Raw genomic sequence first — 17,734 nt, 5'->3', positions numbered from 1 at the left:
AAAGTAATGAAAGTGGCTGGCTCTTATCTACTAATTACCTATGTATTTGAGACAGTGTCATTATATAATATAGGCTGGCCTTGAACTAGATACATCCCTGCCTCTGCAGGGATTAAAGACCTGTGCCTCAAGTCTTGCTCAATCTTAAGAAACAAAGTATCTTGATACTTTTTACTAAACTTGTTTAACTGTTGAACCAAGAACATGGAAAGTGAAAAAGCAGGAATGGTCTTTAGGAGCTGTGATGCCACTGTAGAGATCACACATGGAACATCAGGTCAAGCAGTTTCAAAAAGGAAATCCACCACACTGAGTGCCACTCTGTAAATTCTGACACAAGGGAAGCACATCAACCATTCTATGATGGTCAGAATTCAAAACATGTTCAATGGAATAAACATATAATTGTCAGTTTAAAGAAAAGAAAAATACAAAAACTTCAAAAAAAACCTGTTAAAAAACATGTAATTAACTGGGCATGATGGTACACGCCAGGAATCCTAGCACTTGGGAGTCAGAGACAGGTATGAGGCTGGTCTACAAAGTGAAGTCCAGGTCAGAAGCTACCTTGTTTTAAACAAACAAAAGCCAAAATAGAAACCTATATAACTACAGTACTATACAGTACAACCGGGTACAGAAACTGAGCTCTGTAAGTGCTAAAAGTCTTGAACCTGGGCTAGTTTTTCTCTAATTTTGTAAAAGCAAAACAACAAAATATTGCTATTATGACACAACATTAGAAACTGACATTTTAATAAAACTGACCCCAAAAGATTTTAATCTGACACATATCCATGAGCAGACTAATATTTTCAGTTAATCCTCCTTCAACTTCTCTAGAACTGACTCTCCTTACCTGGAGAAGTGTTTTTGTTTGCTCATTTATTTAATGTGTGTGAGCATGAATGTATGTGTGTGTGTGTGCATGTAGAACCCAGGGGACAACCTTTGCTGTCAGGAACCATCTACCTATTGGCCTGTACTTGTCAGAATGATATGCTGTCTGGCCAATGAGCTCCAGGTATCTGCTTGTGTCTGCCTTCCCAGCACTGTGATTACAAACATCAATATCATGCTTTTTTACACAGGTCGGGGGGGGGGGCTTAGGTTCTTGTTTACAAAGCAAATACTTTATTGACTGAGCTAATACCCCAACTCTGTGGAGTATTTATTTATTTATACAGGGCTCATTTAGCCCAGGTTGGCTAAGAATGACTCAGACTTATGATTCCCTTGCCTCTACATGCCAAGTGCTGGGATTCCAGGTATGTGCACCACCATACTTTACATAAACAAAACAGAAGACTGAACCCAGGACTTCATAGACACTAGATAAGCACTGTGTTAACTGAGCTACCTGCCCCCACCATTGGTTCATCTCTAAAGTCTCCAAGTCTAGAAGGTGGTCTCTATCATGTTCCTAGGTGACACTGATAATACACATTTAGAAGTCATACTTTTGAGAAAACAGAAAGCCTAAAACAAAAACCTTGAGGACTAAGAAAAAAATTAATTCAAGGTCCTCTCTCAAATACAGAACTCTCAGACCAAAAAAGTGTATGAATGCCCAGGTTAGGAGCTTAATCCTCAGATAAGGTACCTGTTTGCTAGCAACTGCCAGCATCTAGGAGTCTAGTGCTAAAACTCAAGCAGTTCTATGCAAAGCATAATAATTGCCCAATTAATTGGAGACACTTTAAAAGTAAACACAAAACTATTTATGTTTATTTTACAGCTCTGATTTCTCACCTCTCTACTTTCTTGTCACAACATATTTAAAGGTTATTTATTAATTCTTAAAAAAAAAACTTACTGAATAGATTTCATATATTCCTTTTCGTCCTTCATCACATTCACGGCGAACCCAATGTCTATTGAGGTAGGCACAGATTCCATTCAGCACTTTGCTGGAGAATCGGTAATCTTCCCACTGCTGAGTGTAGAACTTCAGTACACTCTCATCCATTAAATCTTCTCCATCCTAAAAACGAGTTCACTAAGACTTTATATCAACAGTTTGTCACATAATCAAGCTAAAACTTACTGAAAAAGCTACTGCATCAAAATGTACAAATATATGCAGTTACAGATGGGTCAATTGCTATGTACAGAAACAAGCTAATGGAAATTCTCACAAGAACACTAAAAAGGTCTTTCATTATCAAATTTAAGCGGAACTTTTCATGGGTTGAATAGGTTGGTATATGCAGTTGTAGAATGTACCCTAAGCTTTCAAAATGGGAACATGCTTTTACTTTCTTTTATGCTTTTTCTTCAGTACTAGTGACTAAACCTAGGGTCAAATGCTAGGCAAATGCTCTACTTTTAATTTAAGACAGTCTCAATAAGCTGCTCAGGCCGGCCTTAAACTCAGTCGTGCAGCCCAAGTACATACCCACCCATTCCTCGGATCACATGTTTTCCAAGGTTGGCCTTACACTCACAATGTAGCTGAGGATGACCTTGAACTTCTGTTCCTCCACCTCCAGAAAGCTAAGATTACAGGCCAGTACTGGAATTCCAGTCCATGTCCTGTTTTTTTGTTTGTTTGTTTGTTTTTTAGTTTTTAAGCAATTTCTTATTAGGGAATCTACCTCCAAAGCATCTCTGTTTGATATCTTCCCAGTTGTTTATTTTAAATCAATCTATCTGATTAATAAATCATAATTAAAGTATACTCATTTTTTAAAAATATGAAATGTTTCACAAATTTGTAAGATTACAAAACTACTCATCTTATGGTATTTGTTGTATTTTTGTAACAAAAACATTACATAACAATACAACATTTCTTCTTTAACAAAGCCTCAGAAAGAAAACTGGAAGTTATCCAAATTATTCCTACTTTAAACTCACTAGTTTTTATTTGAATAAAATTGGCTGGAAAAAAATTCTTAGATATTAATGACAATTCCAAAGTGTGTCCTACCCTCTAAAATCACTGCACTACTATTCATAGATGCTGTGCTAAGTATACCAAGAAGTATGTCTTCATGTGGAAAGTCAAAGTCCAGTAGACTTGTAGTTCTACAAGTAATAACATTCAAGTGACCCAACCATCTATGTAAATACCTGGTCACACCCAGAGACAACCAAATGTTTTGTGTATTTAAATGAAATGAATTTTAAAACATAAATTGGTCTATTTTGGATATAAAATACAAATATGTTGCTGATGGAGTAGCTACTGAAAACAGAACAGACTTTGCTTACAAGACTTTATTTACCAAGTACTGTAAAGTCAAAGGATTTGTTCTGCAGCAAGACACATGTTTAAGAACATGAAACTGATACATTAGTTACAACTGAGTCAACTACAGTCTGTTAGAATGTGTTTCCATTTAGTAAAATTATTGTAAAATAATTAAGAAAAAGTTTTGTATCATGCAGAAAATATTGTATAACAGCTAAAGAAAAATGAACTGTATACATAGAAGATACTGAGAACTTTCCCAGGTAGGAATAGAAATACCTTCGTAGACTGAAGACATCATATACACAATACCAGATGAGGAAGCTACCTGATCCCCTAATGGCTGAGTGTAAAGCAACCCACTTCCTTTGCTACAGAACAAACTACTAAAAACCAAAGGCAGAAGCTAAGGTAAAAGATTTCACCATTAGTGGTGGTCTATGCCTTTAATCACAACACTCAGGAGGCAGGGGGTCTGAGTTCCAGGACATCCTGGTTTACAAATTGAGTTCCAGGACAGCCGAGGGTGAATAGAGAAATCCTATTTTGAAAAAATGAAAATAAAAAGACTCACCTTTGCCTAAGCAATGGTTTGAGCTAATGAGCCACTAACTCATAGGATATGGGTAGTTGCAGCAAGAACTAACCCACTGTAAGCACAATTTTAATCTAAAGCAGCAAATATGACAGAACAGAGATGGCAGTCACAAAAAAAATCATTGCACTTAAGGAAAAAATGAACAAAACGGACATTTTTATAAGCTTATACCATCGAGACATCTTACCTTAAGAAGATTTGTCAAATAGTTCTTCAAAAACTCCTTCAATCGCTTGTATAACTCCAAGCCAACAAACTGAGCTCCCCCAGGAGTCTGCCCCTTTTTTGACTTGGAAGGAGGGACTCCAGCACCCCGGGCTTGGTTGGACTGATGCACACTAGTACAGTAGTTATAAACATGACTTGGAGAAAGTTAAGGAAAGTAACACATACCACAGATGTAACAGTAATCAACATAAACATATTTCCTTCTGTTTATATATCAATAGATTCCCAATAAAAATAAATGGAAAATGCTGGTAATATTAAAAGACAGTAGGATCAGAGGTGAGGAGGATCTGTCCCAACACAGGGAATAACTGAGAACAGCAGGAACCCCGGCATGCAAGAACTCCACCAGACCAGTGGCACAGGTTCCTTCTGGTCTAGGCTGGTTCCCTGTGCAGACCCAGGTGCAAACTCCACAGCCAGTCCCACAACATCCATAGGAAGCTCCACTCCCAGGCGCTCCAAAGATCCCAGGAGCTCAGGAGCTTGGTCACACCAGAATCTCAGGGTCTCAGAGGCAGCTTGACTTCCAGTAGCTCTGACACACCTAGGATCTCAGGATCACAGGTTTCCAGAATCACAGGATCCCAGAGACAGCTTGACTCTGAGGAGTTCTGACACAACAACCAGGATCACAGGAAGGACAAGCTCCAGTCAGATATAGCCAGGGCAGGTAGCACTAGAGATAACCAGATGTTGGGAAGCAAGCATAAGAACATAAGCAACAGAAACCAAGGTTACTTGGCATCATCAGAACCTAATTCTCCCACCATAGCAAGTCCTGGATACACCATCACAGCAGAAAAGCAAGATTCAGATCATGCTGGTGATAGAGGACTTTAAGAAGGACATAAATAACTCCCTTAAAGAAATACAGTAGAACAAAGGTAAACAACCTGAAGCCCTTAAAAAGGAAATACAAAAATTCCTTAAAGAATTACAGGAAAACACAATCAAACAGGCAAAGGAAACGAACAAAACCATCTAGAGTAAGCCGGGCGTGGTGGTGCACACCTTTAATCCCAGCACTCGGGAGGCAGAGGCAGGTGGATTTCTGAGTTCGAGGCCAGCCTGGTCTACAGAGTGAGTTCCAGGACAGCCAAGGCTACACAGAGAAACCCTGTCTCAAAAAAAAAAAAAAAAAAAAAAAAAAAATCTAAAGTTGGGAATCTTCACTCTAAAAATGGAACTAGAACCAATAAAGAAATCACAAAGGAGACAGCCCTGGAGTTAGAAAACCTAGGAAAGAGATCAGGAGTCAGATGCAAGCATCACCAACAGAGTACAAGAGACAGAGGAGAGAATCTAAGGTGCAAAAGATACCATAGAAAACATTGACAGAACAGTCAAAGAAAATGCAAAATGCAAAAAGTTCCTAACCCAAAACATCCAGGGAATTCAGGACACAATGAGAAGACCAAACCTAAGGATAATAGGTATAGAATAGAGTGAAGATTCCCAACTTAAAGGGCCAGTAAATATCTTCAACAAAATTATAGATGAAAACTTTCCTAACCTAAAGAAAGAGATACCCATGAACATACAAGAAGCCTACAGAACTCCAAATAGACTGGACCAGAAAAGAAACTTCTCCTGTCACATAATAATCAAAACACCAAATGTACTAAACAAAGAATTTTAAAAGCAGTCAGTAAGGGAAAAAGGTCAAGTAACATACAAAGGCAGGCCTATCAGAATTACACCAGACTTCTCACCAGAGACTATGAAAGACAGAAGATCCTGGGCAGATCTCATACAGACCCTAAGAGAACACAAATGCCTGCCCATACTACTATACCCAATAAAACTCTTAATTACCATAGATGGAGAGAGAAACCAAGATATTCCATGACAAAAACAAATTTACACAGTATCTTTCCACAAATCCAGCCCTGCAAAGGATAATAGATGGAAAACATCAACACAAGGAGTGAAACTACACCCTAGAAAAAGCAAAGTAATCTTTCAACAAATCCACACAAACGTAATTCCAACTCTAACAACAAAATATCAGGAAGTAACAATCACTTTTCCTTAATATCTCTTAATATGAAAGTTAGTATTACCAACATATCCTAATCAATTGAAATTCAAAAATATGAGGAATTAGAAATTTTTTGAGCCAGGCGTGGTGGCGCACGCCTTTAATCCCAGCACTTGGGAGGCAGAGGCAGGCGGATTTCTGAGTTCAGGGCCAGCCTGGTCTACAAAGTGAGTTCCAGGACAGCCAGGGCTATACAGAGAAACCCTGTCTCGAGAAAAAAGAAAAAGAGAAAGAAAGAAATTTGTTGGCTATCATCCAGTGGTCTAATTTGGTAATTGGAGAAATAGGTCCAATATTGTATAACCCATATACACTTTCTGTTTGTTTGTATGTGACAGTGTCTTACTGTGTACCATATAATGGTCATGAAATCATGCTTCTCCTATTTCAGCCTATTAGGATTGTTTATTTGATGTTTTTACACTATACTACGGTTTTCAGAACATCTTACTTGTTTCAAAATTATTTATACAGCCAAAAGAAATATAGACAACTAATTTGGGAGGTGGCTTGTAAGAGAACAAATAAGAGTGAGACTGAAATGTTTTGCTTGATATTTATAATTGTTGTATCAATTTTGAAGAAGAGGACCTTATAAGTTACTCTTTTTCTGAGACGAGTGCTTTTCAAAATCATCACAGCCAATGAACCAGAATCTTACTCTCACCTAGCGTCTGGGCCACCCTCCAAGCAGAAGCATTGTTCACTGAAACAGTTGATGAATGACTTCATGGATAGACCAACTTAATACAATTTCTTAAATGAATGTAACCTGTTCCCTGTAGGCTGAGAATGATGACAATCACTCAAGTCAAATAGCTTTGACCATAGCAGGAAATATGTATCCAAATAATCGTGCCTACAATACATTCCTTGGTGCAGCAGAACTGTCAACTCTTAGCTTAGCTACTATGTAGGTAAAATCCTTTGGTGATGTGAGGGACACTAAAGTACAGCCTAATTACAATGAACTCCAATGTCTAAAAATTGTTCTTATTTTGGGTTTGTACCACAGTAAGAGTCAAGATTTTAAAGCTCTACTAAAAACAAAACAAAAAGACTTTATTTATGTTCATTTAATAACATGTCCACCATTTTTTGATTGGTATAATATATATTTTGTTGAATATAATAAAAATTAGCTCGATTGAAAGAAAGAAAGAAAGAAAAAAAAGACAGCAAGTCCATTCACAAGGATGCCCACAGGCCTGAAAAACAGATGGAACATTCTTCAAATATCAAGAAAAACCCCAGACCTATAAGATTGCCTAACATGACTGATTTTGTGGAAATAGTCCTAAAAATTCCAACAGGTTAGAAAGGTTGCAAATTTCAAGGAAAAAAGCAATTGCAATATTTGGTTTTGGAAAAACAAAAGCCAGTACTAATCAAAAACAATGATATTTGGCAACAAATAACATAGCCAGAAGCACACACTATAAATACTGAAATAACTGAAACATTATTTTCAGATGACTCAGAAATAGACTTACCCAAACATACAAAGCAAAGGGCATGCAGAACAGTGACAACCTGATATAACAATAGAGTCACAGATGTATACAACTGGACAACAGCATCGGGTCAATACACCACTGTGAAACAGAGGCATAGAAATTACAGAAACAGAAATGAAAAGTCGAACCAGCTGCCTCTACATATTAGCATGATAGAACTTGAGGACAGGGAAGACAAAGGCAAAGAGTGCACTGCCTCTGTTATAACCTTTATGACAACTACTGCTGTCAAGACAGGGGAGCATTAAACAGGACACATAATAAAAACATACTCTTCCACTGTATTTAAGGACATACGATATAGATTCTTCCAAAATTAGTGGGTAAAAGATTACTTAATAAATGACATTAAGGATAATTCAAAATATATCACAGATGATCAACAAAAATATATAAACTAAAAGAATAAAACGAAGATGAAGAAATTATCTATCACCTACCTGTTCTCAAGCTGGAGATCACCTTTCCAAACAAAATCACCAAGGTCTAAGCTGAAAATCTGAACATGTTAAAGTAAAACTACCTTCAAGGAGAGTTAACTATCTTCGGCTAATTTATTTGGGCTGGGGATATATATATATATATATATATCAATGGTAGAGCACTTGCCTATCAAGGTCCTAGGTTAATACCTAGCACCTTAAAAAACATAATTTAAATCAATATGAGGTAAAAACTATAAACAAACATGACCAAAGTCTACTACAAACAGAAGGTCGGACAACTAATAAAATACCCAACTGCAGTATTTCTTCATCAGAGAACTGTCTCTTAAAGCAACAGCAATGGTCCTGAACACCTGGAATCTCAGCACCACTTGGAAAGTTAGGGACATCCTCAGCAACAGCTATTTGAAGGTAGTCTGGGATATGAGAGACTGAGAAGTGGTGTGAGGGAATGGAAGGAGACGGGAGAGAAAAAATTTCAAATAATACAAGAGGAAGAAAAACATGAACAATGAAAAAAACAATGGCCTAAAAAAAAATCAATCTATTCATTATAATAAACTATCAATGGGCTACAAAGATACAAAAATACATGGTCAAAACTCCAAGACCACTTCACTGGAGATACAAAACACAATTGTCACAAACGTTCAAAGTATATAGCTAGAACAGACTGCCATATCATCAAACAATGAAATCTCACAGACATTATAAGGACTGTTCCATGATAACAAAAATAACAATTAACTAAAAAGATCTAATTATAAGCATATTCTCCCAATAACAGCCTAAAAATATATAAAACACTTATAAAAGTTAAAAGGAAACACTTACTTAATGTTATTCTTAGCAGTATGTTGGTAAAACTGGTTTTTGAGGTGATTCAACAACTGGTGCTCAGACAACTGAATAACCACATATTCAAAAATTAAGTTGGACTCTAACAGACAAAAATTAACTCAAGTAACTTCAGCATCTGGGAGATGGAAAGAGCAAGATGGTCTGTTGCATGTCAGACTCCTACATGAAAAGAACGAGTGGTGGTGTGTGTCGGGTAGGCAGGATTATCTCTGGGGCTTGCTAGCCAGCCAGTCTAGTCAAATAATGGAATTTAACACAGGTTTAACCTCGAAAAAGAGGTGAACAGTAATTGAGGGAAACAAATGATATCAACCTTTGACCTCCAAACACATGTGTATGTGCACCTATGAGTGTATATGCACTTATGTGCACACATAAGTATACACACATGAAGATATATATTTAACAAAATAAACTGAACTTCAGAAAACAAACATATCTGAGGGACTGGAAATATGGCCCAGAGGTTCAGAGTGCCTCTTCTCTACTAGAGGACCCAAGTTTAGTTCCTAGAAGCCTACTCAGGTGGTTCACAATTGCCTATAATTCCAGTTCCAAGGAATTCTGGACACCCATAGGCACCTGCAATGTGGCATACACTCACACAGATGCATACAATCATAAACAAAATTTTCAAATTAAAAAACAAAATGAAACAAAACATAACTGGGACTTGGAGACAGCTCAGCCATTACTTGTTTAAGAGCACTGGTGGCTCTCAGAAGACCCACGTTTGATTCCTGGCACCGACATGATGACTCACAGTCACCTCAAACTCCAGCTCCAGAGGATCAGATGTGCTCCTCTGGCCTGTACGGGTTCCTGTATGCACATGGTGCAAATATACTCATTCAGACTCATGTTCATGCATATAAATAAAACAGTATTTTTTTAAATGATGACAATCCACATAGCCATAATCTGAGAAAGGATCCATAAATAGAATAAATAGAGAACTATTAAAACAGTAACAGGGCAAATAATTCAATTGAATACAAGCAAAAGGGGGTTAAAATATATTAACAGTCAATAAACACAAGAAAAGGTCCTTAATACCTTTAACCTTCAGTAAAATGTAAATCAAACCAACATGAGCTATTACTTCACAGTCACTAAGATGGCTAAAATTAGAAACAAGTTAAGGACTAGCCACAATGAAAGAAACAAACAGTAGTTGTTATATATTGCTAGTGGGTAAGCAATTTGATGCAGTCACTGTATCAGCACACGCGCGCGCNCNCACACACACACACACACACACACACACACACACACACACACACACGTCAGCATTACTCCTAATAGCCAAGCCCTAATCCAAACCAATCCAAATGCCCACCAACCCATGGAAAGACAAAATGTGATATAGTCACATACTATAACACATTCTACTATATAAACAAATGGAATGTAGATGCATGGTATAAAGTGGATGATATCTAATATACTAAATAGAAGAGAGCCAGTTACAAATCATCTTAAAGCAAAAATAAAGTACAATGTGACCAAACAATAAAATACAAAAAGAAGCATAATACTTAGTAGTAGGAATAAAAAAAAAAATCTAACTCAGACAATGGTCGACCATATAATACTGTCAGCCACAAACCATAACAAACCCATACACTGACTTCTTAAACACTGGGTTCTTTTCCAAGAACTCCTTCAGTTTCTTGGGCAAAAAACTGACAGGAGTGGAAGCTGTGATCTATACTTTTCTCTCAGAGGTCTGATAGGGTTTCCTACTAGCAGTGGGTGGGAAATGCTGTAAGACAGTGGGTTATGTATGTTACAGAACCAAGTTGGGATCAGGCTCTGAAAATGACCCTTCAACTCTCCCAACATCAGAGAAATGATTCATTTGCTATGGGTTCTTCAGGCTTAATAGAAATAAAAGTCTTAACAGGATCCTATTGGTGGCCTCTTATAACAGGTACTCCCTGAGGTACATGCTTTATGTCAGGTCTGGTGAAGGACAGCCATAGGAAACACTGCCCCCCCAAAGTTCATCTCCAACTACCCACACTTCCCCATTATATGAAAGGAGGAGGGGTGCAGTGTGTTTATTCTACATCTATCAGTGCTGAAGGAAGGGCTTGGGCTGTGTCACATAGCTTCTATCCACAGCATCACATACTACTCCTCATGTACACATATTGATCCTTATAGCTATTACAAAAAAAAAAAAATCACTTCTATTTTCTAATAGAAAATCTAAATTCAGCAACAATAGTAAATAGAACCTGTTTTCACCCACTTCTTTCCAAATTGTAATTTAAAGGTTGAAACCTGAACCATTTCTACTGACATCCATTTTAAAGGCTGCACTGGACGATGTATTAAAAAACACTTTTTGTTAGGCTAGTAATAAAGCTCAGTAGCAGAGGGTTCAATCTGTAGCAACATAAACCAAACCAAAACAGCTTTCTGCCTTCATCAACAACTAGAACGCTTGTGAAAATGACAACAGCAAGAGGCAGAATATCATTGGTATAATCAGACTAGGAAGTCATGAAACAGGTCTCTCAGTTTTATAATTACATTCATTTCTGCAAAGAAATATCCCACCAAAGCTAGTAACATCACCTCATGGCATATTTCAAAAGCAAAGCTTACCGGCAATTGACTGTGATAAACTGTAGAATTCTTTAATTTTTTTTTTTAACAATTTATTTATTTATTATATGTAAGTACACTGTAGCTGTCTTCAGACACATCAGATCTCATTATGGGTGGCTGTGAGCCACCATGTAGTTGCTGGGATTTGAACTCAGGACCTTCGGAAGAACAATCAGTGCTCTTAACAGCTGAGCCCTTCTCCAGCCCATCTTTCTTAACCGCTGAGCCCATCTCCAACCTATCTTTCTTTAGTTTTTAAGGACTTATTTACTTTTATTTTCTGAGTATGTCTGAGTACCTGAAGGTTTATATGTCCAACAAGTCTCTGCCTTGTTCTTGTAGAAGACAGAAGATGGTACTTGGTCCCTAGAAGTGGAGCTCCAGGTGGTTGTGAGCCACCATGTGTTGTTGAGAATAGAACCCAAATTCTCACTGAGTGGTCAGTGTTCTTAACCTCTGAGTATCATACCAAAACCCATTTTATAATGTTTAATCTGAATATATAGACCATGTATTAAGTTTTAAAAGAAAGTAGAAATATCCCATACATATGCTAATAAAGAACAAACAAATTGAACCACTCAAATCATTTACATGGCAGTAATTTCTGTGAAATACACACACACACACACACATATATTTACACACACACACACACACACACACATATATATGCTATATATATATATATATATACATACATATATATTATATATATATTTTAAATGCATGTTTATACTAAAAACATACAAAGGAAGAGAACTGTTTTAAAAACAACAACAACAACAACAACAGAGTGAGTTCCAGGACAGCCAGGGCTACACAGAGAAACCCTGTCTCGAAAAAACAAAAACAAAACAAAACAACCTCCAACCCTAACACACAAGCAGAGCCACTTTCCACAGAGTACAACAGGTGGAATGCTTACAGAAGCATTCGTATAAGGTTCAGATGAACACTATTCCATGTCAATTAACAATCTTCAGGGCATCTTTTGGTGGTGCTGGGGTTGAAGCCAGTGCTTTAGGTAGCTGAGCACAGACTCTACCACAGAGCTACACATCCTTACACATTTGATGACTAAATATATCAGAAAACTGAAGGTGTTTTCTATTGTTTCTTATTATCAAAATATGAAGAGCCTTGAGCACATAATTTAGCTATTTAATTTTTTTTTTTTTTTTTTTTGAGACAGGGTTTCTCTGTGTAGTCCTGGCTCTCCTGGAACTCACTCTGTAGAGCAGGCTGGCCTCGAACTCAGAAATTCGCCTGCCTCTGCTTCCCAAGTGTTGGGATTATACTACTTTTTTAAGGTAGAGTTAAAGGCTTAAAAACAAAATGATGGGCCATCATATATTGTTATCTCTTGAGAAATGAGTTTCTAAATTTCTCTCCAGAAAGATCACAGTAATGCTTCCATCTGCTCTGCAAGGGATCAGTCTACCTCTCTCCCTAGAATCCCTAACATTAGCTATAAACATTACATTTTCCACCTGATTCTATTTTCTAAAATATAATCTCACTATAATCCCTCATTTCTTCAGAAGTTGGAGGCTGAGTATTTTCCCATGGTCTTTAGCTACATTTCCTTATATGAACTAGTTATTCCTTTTGGAGCCTTAATTATGTCCGCAGCACTGAAATTGAACCCAAGAACTCACATGCTAGGCAAGTGCTCTACCAGCTCCTTTGTATTTACTTCACAGAGAAGGCCTCATTAAGTTGCCAAGGCTGGCTTTGAACCTGCCTCTGTACAGAGTCCATACAGATCTTAAATCTTAAGAACCCTGCCCCAACTTCCTGAGCAGCTAGAATTGAATTGGATATCCCTGGTATAGACTGGGCTGAATCATATTCTAAAACTGTGGACAATTATAGGCCTACCAAAATGCTAGATCACATTTGAAAAAGCTTGGAAAACGTTCCTATTTTTAGGTTCATCTGCTATAAGCCATGCTAGCAAGTGAGCAAAGTCAGGCTGGTTTAAGACTCCTAAACATACAAGATGAAACATTCAAATATACTTGTTGGTTTAGATGGTTATTCCAAAAAGGCTGGAGATCACCAGCAATCTTTTGAAAACAATCTATTTGTTGTTTGACTTGCTTTTCTGTCATTATTTTCTACAAAGGGAAACAGAAATCTGCAGAAGGCAGGCAGAAATAGGAAGTTGTCACCTACCTCCCGTTTCCTTCCCACCTCAACGGCCTATATAAGAGAATGCAGAGGAAACTGCAGATCTGAGTAGCAACAGCAGCCAGCAGTGAGGAGAAAACTACCGGGTTCTGCAGAACTAAAGCCTGTGCTGAATACATAAGAGCTGAGCAAATATGTGTAAGTATTCTAGTCTAGAGATACAAATGGCTTGCTGAGGTAAACAGCCAAGGCTGAAACATGGATGAGACCCTTACAAAGTTACTGGGAAAAAGAAAAGACTTTAGGAAAACCAGCTGAGAAGACAATTTCTAGTTCACACCACCGCTGAGAGAAAAACAGAAAAGACAACGTTTTGAGAATTCATAAATGGGAAAAGGAAAGGCATTGGTACAGTGCTGCCTCAGGTAACGCTCAGTAAGCCCAACTGCCATGTTATGAAGAGTTCTCCCCTGAGGACTGAACAAAGGCTAGGAAGTGCAAAAAACAAAACCCTGGGCAAAAGATCTGATTTCTCTACCTCATTTTAAAATATGTGTAATATTTTTTTCCATGCTTGGGATCAAAATCAGAAGCGTGTGCACCTAGACAAGAAAGCACTCTACCAAGTCCCAGGCCAGTCAGAAACAGTAGATAGTCAAGATGTTCTTTTGATTCCTTTATTTTAATTACCATTTGTACATGAAATGTTGCTGAGGGTCTCATGAAGAAAGGCCCAACTCATGAGTGAGGAATCTTTCTCCTCTCTATCAATGGCCTTTCTTGAAATGTGGATGTTACTCAAGCTTTGTTTCTACATTGTTCCACCTGACTCTAGGATTCAAAACAACTCTTCGTTAAGCTACCCTCTTTCTTCTGGAATGGAAAGTGTACACAACAGTATCTGTTCAACCTGAAGCAGCCAAGTACAGAGCGGTGGCTCCTTCTGGGAATGTGTTCTATGGATAAGCACTTTTATAAGTCCAGTGCCTGCTGATGTTCTTTGTTGGAAAATAAACTTTGAATGCTTTTTAAATTCTTTTTTTTTTGTTTTTTGTTTTGTTTGTTTGTTTTTTGTTTTTTCGAGACAGGGTTTCTCTGTATAGCCCTGGCTGTCCTGGAACTCACTTTGTAGACCAGGCTGGCCTCAAACTCAGAAATCCGCCTGCCTCTGCCTCCCAAGTGCAGTAAATTCTTTACATTAGGATTTTTTTAAAACTAAAAATTTCTTCAGCCCAGTATAGGGCATTATATGAAATAACCCTAAGAAAAGAAACAAGATTTCATTATGTAATTTAATTATTATTTATTCTATTATTTGCTCACTACCTAGAAAAGACTTCATAGTTTTCTACAATAAAGTACTCCATGTGACTATTGTGAATACACACACACACACACACACACACACACACTCACACACACAGAGCACTCAAGTTGAAAACAAGGGCTCAAAGCTAAAACTTTTCAGATATTAAAATAGCAATAAATTATCTACAGAATAAGAGAATTCAGTAATTTAAGCATAGAAAGTTCCTACTTCCTCACAGCCCTACCAAAACAAAAATAATCTGCAAAAAACAAAAACAAAAACAAAACAAAATACCCTAATTTAGTGAAAATTACGTACTAAGAAATTTTGGGCTGCTGAGGCTTACACAAAAGCCTGTCAACCTGAATCTGACCTGAGAACCCACATAGACGGAAAGAAGTACCTTCATGAAGTTCTCTGACCTCCACATGTACACCAAGGAAAGTCCCCTTCCCCATATCATGCGCACACATAAACAAATTAATCAACTAAAATATTTTCCTAGGGCCAGGTACCTATAATAACCTGTAAGATAAATCCTAGCACCTGGTAGGCTGAGGCACAAGAATCATGTTTAAAGCTAGTCTGGGCTATTATAATGAGTCTATCTCAAAAAACAAAGTATTTTTAAATTAAAACAAGCAAACAAATAAAGAAACAAAAAACCTAAATAGATTAGCAATGAAGTTTCCTTGGTCACCAAAGTAATGCTGGTCTGCTTTTGTGAATAACAAAAACTCAACCACATAGGTTTCTGAAAATGTTACCAACTGAAAACTGCTTTACCACTGAAATCAGCCTTTTAGTTCTATTACAAACAAGCCAGCCACAAGTCAGACATAGCAAACAAAAGCCTGTGAGATTCTCTATCCACTCATTTGGCAAAAACTCCCATTTTCCTTAAAAGTACCCAACATATCTATCTATGACTCAGCAATTTCTCTCACAGGTACCTACTCAAGAGAATGAGTGAACATATGGTCACTCAACAAGAAGTACATGGTGTTCATAACAGTGTATCTAACACAAATACAAGGATGAATGGATATGCACAATGTCCATACAAACCAGTCATGAAAGAAAGGACGAAGCTTACAACCATTATGCTAAGTGAAAGATACCAAGACACAAAGCCATATACTGTATAAATGTTTACAGGATAAGTCTAGAATAGACAAATTCAAAGAAACTAGATCAGTGACTGCCAGAGAAGGGGGCTGGGGGTGTGGAGATTCAATTCCTAATTGAATCTTTCAGGGGTGATGAAAATATCCTAAGGGCACTGGAGAGTTAGTTCAGTGGCTAAACACACTTTCTGTAATGGGACCTGGATTAATCCCCAGCATCCATATGGCACTTCCCAGCTGACTGTAATTCCACCTCCAGGGTATCTAACACAATACATGCAAGAAAAACACCCTAAAGCCCTCACTCATATAACAAAAATTTTATTTACACACACACACACACACACACACACACTCTAAATGCAGACACTGATAGTTATAAAACTAAATATGCTGAAAATCACTGCATACTACTAAAATGAGTTAATTTTTAAGTGTGTTAATACTTCAACTAAGCTGTTACTACTTTCGAATTTTCTTTTAAAGAGTGCATTATTTTTATGTGTGTGACCAAGGAGGTCAGAGGAAGGTGCTGGGGTCCCCTGGAGCTGGATATACAGGCTGTGTGAGCTGTCCAATATGTATGCTGGGAACTGAACTCAGATTATCTGAAGTGCAGAAAGTGCTCTTAACCACTAAGTCATTTCTCTAACCCCACACTTTAATTTTTTGTTTTTGCTTTTTGTTTTCTGAGACAGGGTTTCTCTGTGTAACAGAGCCCTGGCTGTCCTAGACTCACTTTATGGACCAGGTTGGCCTTGAACTCAAGAAAGATCCACCTGCCTCTGCCTCTGTGCTGAGATTAAAGGTGTGCATCATACCTGGTAGACCCATATTTTAATTATTTTGTTTGTTTTAGTGGAGGTGATTGAGAGGTGGCACACATGCCCCAGCATGCCTGTAGAGGTCAGAGGGCAAGCTTAGTTCTTAACTTCTACCACGTAGGATCCAGGGACTTAACTCAGGTTGTGAGGCTTGGTAGCAAGGGCCTTTATTAACTGAACTATCTTGTCAACCCAAAGTTGTTTTTGCTTTTAAGCTTTTTTTCATTTTTGATTATGTCTCTGTGTGTGAGTAAGTGTGTGTGTGTGAGATTACCTGAGAAGGACAGGGATATCCAATTCTCTGGAGCTGGTTACATGGAGGTTGTGAGCCACCTAACATGAGTACAGGAAACTGAACCCAGGTATGTGGGGTTCTGTAGGGAGTATGTGCTCTTAATTTTGAGCTATCTCTTCAGTCCCTATTTTTAAAGAAGTCCTACAGAATAAATGCATTTAAGTATAAAAATACATGTACATTATGAATATATATTAAACATATAAGATATATATAATTATTAGATTATATAATAGACATTTATTTATTATAAGTATTCTAAAATTAAAGTATTTGAAATGTTAACATAACCTGTTTTGATAAGTACCGATATATACTAAAGTTTTAAACTCACATACCAATTAAATGAGCAAGTAAAAGTTCTGGATTAGTATCAATTTGCTCCATTAAGTTAGCTGAGCTTTATCATCATCATCATCATCATCGTTATTTCTCCTCCTCCTCAATTTCTTTTCCTTCCTTCCCTCCCCTTCTCTTTCTCTTCCTCCTCTTCTTCTTCCTCCTCCTCCTCCTCTCCTCATTCTTCTTCTTCTT

At 37.5% G+C, this 17,734-nt stretch overlaps 1 protein-coding gene across 2 annotated transcripts in view; it reads right to left on the bottom strand.

Annotated features, from left to right (window-relative positions):
- Cul1 (cullin 1) overlaps positions 1–17,734 on the bottom strand; it is a 74,385-nt gene that overhangs the window by 26,055 nt on the left and 30,596 nt on the right. For both annotated transcript variants that reach the window (XM_029534548.1, XM_021190391.2), the window contains exons 3-4: positions 3,982–4,156; positions 1,817–1,984 (exon numbers count right to left, since the gene is read on the bottom strand). In XM_029534548.1, coding sequence (XP_029390408.1) covers positions 1,817–1,984; positions 3,982–4,156 — 343 coding nt within the window. The remainder of the gene's footprint in view (positions 1–1,816; positions 1,985–3,981; positions 4,157–17,734) is intronic.

The sequence above is a fragment of the Mus pahari genome, chromosome 2 (genome assembly GCF_900095145.1).
Source record: "Mus pahari chromosome 2, PAHARI_EIJ_v1.1, whole genome shotgun sequence".
Taxonomy (NCBI): Eukaryota; Metazoa; Chordata; class Mammalia; order Rodentia; family Muridae; genus Mus; species Mus pahari.
Note: the sequence above shows the minus strand (reverse complement) of the source record. Positions and strands in the feature narration are given on the sequence as shown.